The sequence below is a fragment of the Siniperca chuatsi genome, linkage group LG15 (assembly GCF_020085105.1).
Source record: "Siniperca chuatsi isolate FFG_IHB_CAS linkage group LG15, ASM2008510v1, whole genome shotgun sequence".
NCBI classification, from domain to species: Eukaryota; Metazoa; Chordata; class Actinopteri; order Centrarchiformes; family Sinipercidae; genus Siniperca; species Siniperca chuatsi.
Window position 1 is genome coordinate 29,124,429 of NC_058056.1, and position 11,705 is coordinate 29,136,133.

Here is an 11,705-nt window from a genome sequence, read left to right on the forward strand (position 1 = left end):
GTGTGTGTGTGTGTGTGTGTGTCTGACCTTCTGCCTGGTCTTTAGCCATATCCTCCTGCTCCTCGTCCAGAGCCTGAAAGATGGCCGACAGGAAGAAGAACAGCAGCTCGCACAGAGGACCTTCAGGGTCAGAACCCACCAGAGCCTCCTCTAGAACCTCTGTGGACAGAGACAACATCTGCTAGAACCACCAGAACCTGTGGAACATTTTTCTGAATCCACCTGAGACCAGTACAACCTCTACTAGATCCATCAACACATCCTATTCATCATACTGGCACATTACCAGTACCACAGCACCAAAGTTACCCAAACTGGGAGCAGAACCTTGTAAGGAACCACAGGGTCCCGGTCTAGTTCTGTCCAGTAGAGTTTAGAGAATGTGTTCTAACCCAGAGAGACTCCATCGGGGAACTCGTCCTTCAGGTCAAAGACCTCGCCAAAGGCCCGTAGGAACTCCAGAACCATCAGAGCTTCTCCAAACAGCTCAGCTGGAAGACGAGTCCTCACTGGAACCGGGCTGGGCAGGTCCTGGTAGAACCAACACACACAGATCCTGGTTCAGAGGAGAACACTTGCAGATATCATCGTCTACATTTACAGTCTGTTTCTGTCCACAGCTCAGGACACTCATCAGTTATAGATAATGATCAATAAATGTTCTGCTTGTGGATCTCCAGCTGAGTACTGCAGAGTCCGGTTCAATGTAAACCTGGACCTGCCTGTCCAGGATCAGCTCTGTGGTGCGTTCACTGACCTTCAGGTCTTCGCACTCCATGTCTTCTCTGGGTTTGTTCCACAGTTTCAGTCGTTCAGCGTATTTCTTCTTCTCCTCCTTCAGCTTCTCTCGTTCCTGTAAATCAGATTAAAAACGTCTCATCTCGTTTGATTGATTGATTGATTGATTTTATTTTTATTATTATTATTATTATTATTATTATTATTATTATTCTGATTTTATAATTAGAAAAAGTATAAATCTCTTGATGTGACTCACCCTCTCCTTCTCCAGCTTCCTGCGCTCCTTCTCCTCCCTCCTCCTCTGTTTCTCCTCCTCAAACCTCCTCCTCTGCTCCTCCTTCAGCCTCTCTCTGTCCTCCCTCTCCCTCCTCTTGGCCTCCTGCGCCTCCTCCTTCTCCTTCTTCAGCCGAGCTCTGTCCTGAGCGGCAGCTGCCATCTCCTCCCTCTGCTGCAGCAGCTTTAACTTCTCCGCCGCCTTCAGCAGCGACGAACCCGCCTGCTAACACGTCACACACTTTACTGATCAGAAAAATCCCTAATCAATAATATCCAACTACAAACACTTCACCGTCACAGGGCATCTGCACACTTTTTGAATCAACACTAACGCATTTTGAGACGTCCAAGAAATGTTAATACTGTTTCCACAACAGAACAAATTCATCATAAAGCTGAACGATATTATTAATTAATATTCCTCCAATATTAACACGTATTCATACAAACATGTGCAAAGTCACATTAAATCATCTAAACATAGTTAACTTTTTTAAATCAGCGGACTGTGTTCCACTGTGCTGCAACACTGAACTCCTCCACACAGCCATCACTCACCTGTCCGGGAGAGCCACGCCCTCCACCTTTAGAGGGGGGGCTGAAGGGGAACAGGGGGGGCTCATCAGGGAAGAACTGCGAGAAGGTTTGTTCAGACAGCCGGTACTTCATCACTGAGGAGGGCTGCGAGACAGGACGTCAGCGTCACACACACACACACACACACACACACACACACAGGACGTCAGCGTCACACACACACACAGGACGTCAGCGTCACACACACACACAGGACGTCAGCGTCACACACACACACACACACAGGACGTCAGCGTCACACACACACACACAGGACGTCAGCGTCACACACACACACACACACACACACACACACACACAGGACGTCAGCGTCAACACACACACACGGCAAGTCATCATCAACACACACACACACACACACAGGACGTCAGCGTCACACACACACACACACACACAGGACGTCAGCGTCACACACACACACACACACACACACACAGGACGTCAGCGTCACACACACACACACACACACACACACAGGACGTCAGCGTCAACACACACACACACACGGCAAGTCATCAACACACACACACACACAGCAAGTCATCATCAACACACACACACACACACGGGAAGAAGACAGTTTAATGGCCACGACTTTTTGGCTGACAGAAACTCACAAATCGATAAATAGTCACCTGAAAAATGAACTGTATCAATACGTTTAATGATATAATACGTGTCTTCCAGAATCTGATGTTAAACGATGGAGAACTATATTATTTATCCTGTGAGCCCAAAGACCAAAGACGTCATTTCAACCTTCTTAGTAATATTTATTCATCCAATGATTCTGCTCGGACTGAGATTTAACGCTGATCACAATAACTGCAGTTTGTGATACCGAAACAGAAGCTACAGATCAGTTCTTCTGGATGATGTTCTGGGACCACATGCAGGACCGACTATGAGGTTCATGAGGATAATGCGGTTCATGAGGTTCATGAGGATAATGCGGTTCATGAGGTTCATGAGGATAATGCGGTTCATGTGGATAATGCGGTTCATGTGGATAATGCGGTTCATGAGGTTCATGAGGATAATGCGGTTCATGAGGATAATGCGGTTCATGAGGTTCATGAGGATAATGAGGTTCATGAGGTTCATGAGGATAATGCGGTTCATGAGGATAATGCGGTTCATGAGGTTCGTGAGGATAATGCGGTTCATGAGGTTCATGAGGATAATGCGGTTCATGTGGATAATGCGGTTCATGGGATAATGCGGTTCATGTGGATAATGCGGTTCATGAGGTTCATGAGGATAATGCGGTTCATGGGATAATGCGGTTCATGTGGATAATGCGGTTCATGTGGATAATGCGGTTCATGAGGATAATGCGGTTCATGGGATAATGCGGTTCATGAGGTCCATGAGGATAATGCAGTTCATGGGATAATGCGGTTCATGGGATAATGCGGTTCATGGGATAATGCGGTTCATGTGGATAATGCGGTTCATGTGGATAATGCGGTTCATGAGGTCCATGAAGATAATGCGGTCCATGAGGATAATGCAGTTCATGAGGATAATGCGGTTCATGTGGATAATGCGGTTCATGGGATAATGCGGTTCATGTGGATAATGCGGTTCATGTGGATAATGCGGTTCATGGGATAATGCGGTTCATGGGATAATGCGGTTCATGTGGATAATGCGGTTCATGGGATAATGCGGTTCATGTGGATAATGCAGTTCATGAGGATAATGCGGTTCATGTGGATAATGCGGTTCATGGGATAATGCGGTTCATGTGGATAATGCAGTTCATGAGGATAATGCGGTTCATGTGGATAATGCGGTTCATGAGGTTCATGTGGATAATGCGGTTTATGTGGATAATGCGGTTCATGTGGATAATGCGGTTCATGAGGTTCATGGGATAATGCGGTTCATGTGGATAATGCGGTTCATGTGGATAATGCGGTTCATGAGGATAATGCGGTTCATGAGGATAATGCGGTTCATGTGGATAATGCGGTTCATGTGGATAATGCGGTTCATGAGGTTCATGGGATAATGCGGTTCATGAGGATAATGCGGTTCATGTGGATAATGCGGTTCATGTGGATAATGCGGTTCATGAGGATAATGCGGTTCATGTGGATAATGCGGTTCATGTGGATAATGCGGTTCATGAGGATAATGCGGTTCATGTGGATAATGCGGTTCATGTGGATAATGCGGTTCATGAGGATAATGCGGTTCATGAGGATAATGCGGTTCATGAGGATAATGCGGTTCATGTGGATAATGCGGTTCATGTGGATAATGCGGTTCATGTGGATAATGCGGTTCATGGATAATGCGGTTCATGAGGATAATGCGGTTCATGAGGATAATGCGGTTATTATGTGTAATTCGGCTGTAACGTCGTCTCACCTTGAGTACGATGGTCCCATTTTGAGGTTCACAGTGCTGCTTAAAGAGCAGCTTCAGTCTCTCTCTGGACACGCTGGTCTTCCTGCGACTGAACAAACAACATGAACGTTCACAGTTGGCTCTCAGATTTCTGGCTCTGCATGCTGATATGAAACTGGTCAGAAGATGTTGATGCTTTTCTTCAGGAAACTTAAAGTGCAGCTTCACACTGTGTCTGTGTTAAAGCTTACTGATTACTGTACTTTCTGTTCGTGCAGTTTCAATGTAAGTGATGAGTAGGCTTATTATTTTACAGTCTATAACCCTAGCAGAGTGTGTGAAGTAGTTTGCCTTGTGGTCCAGCAGAGGGCGCTCTGCACTATCAGCTTGACGTATTGCAGCCCTATTGACTGATCAGTTAACTAAACTAATCAACAAAAGTAAAACTTTTTTATTATTGATGGACGACCAAATCTGCTCTGTCTATCAACAATATTCAAAACTAAATCACAGCAGTAATGAAACTACACTCAGCTTATACAGGAACAGACAGACAGTATGGATGATGTCAGAGTGTCTCAGGTGAACCTTCTCACCTGATCTGATTGGCTTTGACAGTGAAAGTCTCACTGTGTTCGTCCTTCATCATCCTCACTGTGTATTTAAATACTGACGGACTCAGAGGCTTCTTCTTCTTCCTGCTGACACACAAACACACACACATGAGATTGGGGTGCGTTATGCTAGTAGCGGCTAACGTAGCCTGCAGCAGCCGCAGAGGTCTGCCGAGCTCACTTCCTTCTGACTCCACACCAACATGTTTCATCTTCAAACGTGTAGTCTTGAGCCCCCCCCCAGACGCTGACTCAAGTGACATCACTTAAGGACATTTATCAGACTTCACACAGCTCCCTCTGAGACACTAAAGGCTTTATGCTACTTTTAAAACATCTGCAGCAGAACTGCCCAACACCTGGAGACACCTGGAGACACCTGGAGACACCTGGAGACACACACTGAGGTGGAAAATCAGCAAGTTCAATTTTAAAGCTTCTTTCAGACAGGATTAACATCACAGGGGGAAATGGGGAATGACATCTTCACTGTGCTCCTCCGTAATTTAACTCATCGTTCAGGACGTCAGTTTAACCCTGGTGAAATGACAGGATCCTCAGGGGGGCGGCGGAGAGCTGAAGGGGAGGCAAAGATACTGCAGGAAGTGGATCTGAGTCATTCTTAGAGTCATAACTCCATCAGGTCTGAACTCAGACATGAAACACATCGAATCGTTCAGTGACTCACACTTCAGAGGACGTCGTCGTCGTCTCTGACGTCCGTCCAGAATAAACCTCATAAACCAGCTGAGACGCCAGAGCAGAGAGCGGCTGCAGAACCTGCCTGAGAATCCTGCTGTTTCTAAGTTTCCTTCAGTCTCACAGAGATCCAGAGACAGCTGTCTGTCCGTCCACGGGTCCACTGCAGACAGGAGCTGCTGACTGCTGGTTCGGCTGCTCTGATGGGACAGTCTGACTACATGTGAACACAGACAGGCTAACAGACGTGCTAACAGACGTGTCTGTAGAGAGAGCAGCAGCACCGACCTGCAGCTGACATTACAACAGACCATCTGATGAGCGTTGACCGGGTGTTGGTCTCCTGATGGCTTTGATGTTTTCTGCCGTCATATTGGTTCCCAATAGGCCGATATGTTGGTGCTAGCACGTTAACACTGATCAGATTAGCAAAAACATGTTTGACTTCCTCCATTTTCACACTGAGCTGATGAAATAGGAGGATTGGATTTAAACTGCAGGAGGAGCAGCCAGTTCACAGAGAAACAGGAGCTCACTGTGGCTGTAGTTATTACTGGGGGAGAAATCACTGACCAGAGCAGGTGATGTTAAAATCAGCCCCCCTCCCCTACAGACAGCAACAGGCTGAATGGAGCTTCAGAATCAGTTCATCCGACACTACGGCCGTTGCGATAACCGCAAAACTGTAATACTGCTCTATCGATAAGCCAACCGCAGGGGACGGCAAGCCACACGTTTCCAACGTGAGGATTATTTTTATATACCGGAGGAGGAGGAGGACACAGCGGGGTTCCCGGAGCAGCTCATACTGAAGCTCCTGGCCTGGGACAACCTTCCATCCCCCGTCGTGGTGCAGGGCTTTCAGACAGACCACGACCCACAAGGAAAAGGTCATCGGCTCGCACGAAAGGTGACATTCATCTGGACAACAACAAGATGTCTTTCTACCCAGATTACAGCGCCGAGATGCAGCGCAGTGAAAAAGGTGCCCTGTTGTACCCGGCCAGACTCCGGGTCCACCAAGGAGGGTCCACCAACGAGTCCTGTCTCCCCAGCCGAAGTTCAAAGTTACCTCACTGAACTGTCATAGCAGTGACGCAGCGCCTGCCTTCCCTATGCTACGTTATTTACTCTCTGCCTATCTAAAATAACGCGCCGATTGTGCATCAGCTGCTTTGCAGAGCTTTCCCTTTAATTTCACTCCTCTTTTATTGATGCCCGTTTTATTTTGCCTGGCATAGTGAGGCACTACATGTTTCACTGCTATGATTTAATGACACGCTGATAAGGTCTGCCTGTCTATTTACACTCTCCGGTTTCCCATCGGGACAGCCTGATATAGCCTGATATAGCCTAGCAATAAAGCTTGTTTGTATTAGCACTAAAGGATAAGGATAAACGAAGTCATTTGCAAAAACAAAAATGGCGCCAATACCTCACACAGCGCTGTTGAGCCACCGCACTGACAGCCCTAGCTGACACATCACAGTCCTGCTGTCCGATATCTGTAACACTGCAGGCTCTTCCTTCATGTATGACCTCTGACCTAACAACATAAGAACTAGGTGACCTTTGACCTACTGACCTGCTGATCTGTGCTGTGGGACTCTGGAAGGCTTTGCTCTCGTCGTCGCTGTCACTGATGACGATGGCGTCACCGTCAGCTGGTCTGGCGTGGCCGTTAGCGGTCGGCGCGCCGTTAGCACTGGAATGAGGTGAGTGAACCTGCAGGATTTCACACACATGTCTGCAACACACACACACACACACACACACACACACACACACACTATATGTTGAACATGTGATCAAACAGCTGAGAGCGACATGACGCTTCATCAGGAGGCGTGTCTGTGTCTCCTGATGGTCGTCGGTCCGGTCTTCTCTCTGTCAGCTCTGTGTTTGGTCTCCAGCAGCTGCTGAGGGAAACATCTGGCTCTTCAGCAGCTAGATGCTCCGCTACGTTACGAGCTGAAAGTCTCTCTGAAGCTCCGTGAAGCCGAGCGGAGCTGCAGGTTCAGCTGATGGTTCAGCAGCAGCGACACGCCATCACTTCATACATTATTATAGAAATATACATTACAGCCGCTTTAAGTAAGTCTGACATCAGTTACCATGGAAACCAGTACAGAGTCATTTAGCGTTGTTCTTCATTCTGCGTCCTGAACGTCGGACAACACAGAAACCCTCTGGACAATTTAACCATCAGACAGGTTTAAGATCTGACCAGCAGTTTGAAGTATTCACACTAGTCAGCTGTTTCCTGGCTCTAAATACTACAGTACCCATGGGCCTCTGCTGCTACGGAGAAATGCCGGTTGAACAGCACCACGGTTAGTGAACTGATGTCATGTCAGCAGCATTTAGCATCACTTTCCTCCTTGTAATGTCCTCCCTCTCACCTGCACACCGCTCGGCCACGTGCGCTCCCCGCGCTGACTGAACGTTGGGATGACGAGTACCTGCTGTGACCAATCACGTGTGATGACCGGCAGAGATCGCACCGTCAGGTTAAAAGCAGGCGCGGGGGCTGAGTGACTGAAGTTTTAACTCTGGACCAATCAGCTGCAGACTGATCACAGCTAATCCTGCAGTTATTCTAAACAAAGTAAACCCACCACCACTACCGTTGTGGAGTAATGTTGAACTGTGCAGTGGTCATTATTTCTCTGTAACCGTACAGCTCTAAGTGCCCCCCCGTACCTGGCTCCGTTGCGTCCCGTAACGTCCACCGTCTCTCCAGGGAAGAACCGGTCTTTGACGAAGGTGTAGACGTCCTCACAGAGCTCCGTCAGTCTGCAGCGTCGGCTCAGAGCGGCCAGGTGGAGCAGAGGAACCACCAGAGATGGAGGGAAGCTCTGCAGACTCTGCTTCGCCCGCCGCTCGCTCTCCACCGCCTCCAGGTAGGTCAGGCCCGCTCGCCCCGTCAGAGCACAGCTCCACACCAAACTGTTACACAGGATGGTCCGCTCGAAGAACTCGCTGCGGAGAGAGCACACGAAGTCCGACATCGTCACGGCGGGGAAAATATCTGCTTACAATAGAAATCTATTCTCATAACGAACATTTACATGATTTCATATCTCGCTCTCCTCACGTCACATAAAGTTACATCAGCAGAGAACTGACGTCCCGATCAATACTTCAGTTTGTCCCCTGATGCACGTCTGCACTCCTCAGGACACGGAAATCACCTGACTGTCACCTTTACAATACCTTACTTTTAGAACGTAGAAAAGGTTTCAGTCGTAGTCGTCTGGACGCTGTTTTCAGAATCAAGACGTTTCGGCTCCCATCCGGAAGTCATTCTCAATTGTGAAAATGGTCTGAGAACTCAGAAATTTAAGCTACTCTGTGTTGCTTAAGCCCCGCCCTCAGGGAGGAGTCTACCTGAGTATCTGTTGATTAGCTAGTTTCACCTGAAACTGACCTAATAGTTTCCATGATGGCCCAGTAATCAGTAATCAGGACTATTGTTCTCTGGCTGCACCTCCCTCATCACTGTTAAGTACCTGATTAGCATGTGATCGGCTTGACCACGGTGTTAATACACTGTGGTAAACTTTGGGCAAGTTGAATCTCAGACCACCATTTCTGTTCAAAGAGGGGTTTTCTTTTTTCACAAAAATGGCTTCTTTGACTCCTCTTTCAAACCAACTCTTCTCTCTACTAAGAATCTTCACCTCGCTGTCTTCAAATGTGCGGTTTGTAGCTTTTAGATGCAAACGCACGGCGCTCTGTAATCCTGAGTTAGCGTGTCGTCTGTGCTGATAAAGTCTTCTGTGAAGTGGCTGTTTGGTCTCACCTGTGTACCGTTCTTTGCAGTTTTCCTCACTGCACTGAATGGAGTAGACAACATTGCTCTGTTTTTGTGTGGGCATCTTGTCCTTAGGGTGAACGAGTTTCTGTCTTAAAGTGTTGCCTTGTTTAAAGAAGACAGGAACATCGTGCTGTCTAAAGATCCTTTGTAGTTTTTCAGACAGTCCAGATACATAAGGAATGGAGACGCCGTTCCTTCTCGGTTCAGTTACACTTTTGTCCTGTTTTTTGGCTCTTTTAACTTTGTTGATAGCCCAAGTAGGATAACCACAGGCTGAGAGAGCTTTCTGGACATGCCTTTCCTCTTTCTTCTTACCCTCTGAGCCGGTGGGCACTTCCTGAGGGCGGGGCTTAAGCAACACAGAGTAGCTTAAATTTCTGAGTTCTCAGACCATTTTCACAATTGAGAATGTCTTCCGGATGGGAGCCGAAACGTCTTGATTCTGAAAACAGCGTCCAGACGACTACGACTGAAACCTTTTCTACGATGGACCGGTCCTGGACGAATGAGGGACGACACCGTCTAACTTTTAGAAATACAAACATGTTTTTACACGCTGTCTGAACTCAAGCTGCCAAACAAGAACTTTAAAATGCAGCCTAAAACTGGAGACATTGCGAGTTCAGTCAGGAACTAAATGATCAAAGAAAAAGTAATTGATTATCAATCTGATCAGATATTAAAGGGATACTTCAACGCTGGAAAGATGCTATTTTCATAAAACTGGGCTGTCTGTGCAGCAGAAAGACAGATATTTTTTAAATTGGTGCTACATGACCAGAGCACACAGAGGAAAGGGGCTGTGTTCCCTTTTGCTCAAAAGGTAGAAAACCCACAACAACCAGAATGCACTGGGGCTGTTGCCTTCCAAGGCCACTCCTACAAACAGCCGCTCAGAGCTGCTAACGTGAGGCTAAACTGTGCTAGCACCGGGTAACAAACGCTGCACGTGCTAAGCCTCAGAATCGACGTGTGCTGCGTGTTTTGGCTAACGCGCTGACTCTACGCTCAGACGTCCGATTCCACACAGCAGCCGTTCAAAGCCACCTGACTCCTTTGACAAAAACGGCCATTTTAGCTGCAGAACACAGGAGTTGCTGGTCTTAGTTTCTGTGTTTCTGTGTGACTTTGGGGTTTTAACATGTTAGTTCAGATTCACAGAAACACAGACTAACTCACCGATCAGGCAGCACGGAGGGAAGTTAACCATTGTCCATTTGCGTGTAATGATATAATGATATAAAGCTGGCTGAAAATCAGCAAAGTTTCCCTTTAATACCAGATTTCAGTAAGAACCAAGAAACGTTCATTACGCAGCTGAACGTTAATGAAAACTATAATGTTTGTGTTTCAGGACAAACTGAGTTATTTTAGGATAAATATTGATGTATTTCAGGTTGGATGGGTCCAGAGCTGCAGTGAAACTGGGTTTGACTGAATTAACGTCACATAAGTGTGTTTGTTTATATTTATATGTATATATATGATGTTAATTCAATTATATTATCATGGCTCAGCAGACTGCCCTGAGCTCTGTAACATCACCTGTACTGAGCAGAACAGGTGTAACTTCCCTTTAACTGCCGCTCAGCAGGTGTGTTCAACAGTCCAAACTTTATTGAGTCCGCCTGAAGTGACAGCAGGCCCGTTTCTCTCCGCTAACGGCTAACACTAGCCGAGCTAACCACCGACTGACAGCTTCTGTTAGCTAACAGCCGCCAACTCACTTTAGCTCAGTTAGCTAGCTAACTTAGCCTCACGGTACACCTGCCCCGAACTGTTCGGTCCACTTCGGACACCGGCTACCTGTTGGAGCCGCTGTCCCACCTGTGGGCGGAGAGTTGCGTCTGTTCATCGGTTTAACACAAGTTTTACTTTTCATTCCGAATAAAAGTTGGCTTTTGTTTATGTCGTCTGGAAGTTTTCCAACCGACCAACTGTCAGTCGGGACACCGGTCAAACTTCGCCTCAGCGGCTCACAGGTGAGGCAGGTGAGCTCTGAGATACTTACTCGTAGGACCTGAAGATTTCGTGCGTGATCTTACAGAGGAAGACCTCCTCGTCCGGCCGCAGGTCCGCCGGAGGTTTCTGTCGGATGAAGGCTTTTCTGTGGAGGAGCGGCATCTCTCGGCTCCGCGTCCACCGGCAGCACTTTGAAAAAAAGGAGGGAAACCGAGTCACAAAGACCGAATCTGAGACGCGAACTCGGACAGAACGAACCCAACTCAAGCCTCAGCCGGGAACCGGAGTCCTGCGCTGGAGGAAGCGGAGGTGGGACCGAGCGGAGCGGGTCTTTTGTTAGACTCGGAGACGGTCTGCCCACATGGAAGTGTGCTGTTCGCCGTCTGAGACGCGGTTTCACTCCGAAACTGAGAAACACGCACTTTCTTCCCGCTTTCACGCACGGAAACACGGGACAAGCGGCTTCCCGCGGCCTGCACCGAGCTGCGTACCGATTAACCGATAATCCGCGGTACAAATGGAAGAAGAAGTCCGCGGGCTGAGGGCTGAAAGCTGCTCACACTGGCGGCTTGTTGACCAAGTTTTTCGTCCACTTCACGGACCCGCGCGGAGCTCGGACACTTGAGTGTTTCAGCTCG

The 11,705-nt window shown here is 47.8% G+C and overlaps 1 protein-coding gene across 2 annotated transcripts in view; it reads right to left on the minus strand.

Annotated features, from left to right (window-relative positions):
• baz1a (bromodomain adjacent to zinc finger domain, 1A) overlaps positions 1 to 11,695 on the minus strand; it is a 26,518-nt gene extending 14,823 nt beyond the window's left edge. Inside the window, exons 1-10 of one of the 2 annotated variants that reach the window (XM_044165597.1) lie at positions 11,117 to 11,695; positions 7,989 to 8,267; positions 6,871 to 7,032; positions 4,569 to 4,673; positions 3,994 to 4,081; positions 1,576 to 1,698; positions 998 to 1,240; positions 758 to 853; positions 393 to 531; positions 28 to 159 (exon numbers count right to left, since the gene is read on the minus strand). In XM_044165597.1, the coding sequence (XP_044021532.1) occupies positions 28 to 159; positions 393 to 531; positions 758 to 853; positions 998 to 1,240; positions 1,576 to 1,698; positions 3,994 to 4,081; positions 4,569 to 4,673; positions 6,871 to 7,032; positions 7,989 to 8,267; positions 11,117 to 11,229 (1,480 nt within the window). In that variant the 5' untranslated portion in view covers positions 11,230 to 11,695. The remainder of the gene's footprint in view (positions 1 to 27; positions 160 to 392; positions 532 to 757; positions 854 to 997; positions 1,241 to 1,575; positions 1,699 to 3,993; positions 4,082 to 4,568; positions 4,674 to 6,870; positions 7,033 to 7,988; positions 8,268 to 11,116) is intronic. The other variant, XM_044165598.1, reaches the window with a different exon arrangement.
• Between the last annotated feature and the right edge of the window lie 10 nt (positions 11,696 to 11,705).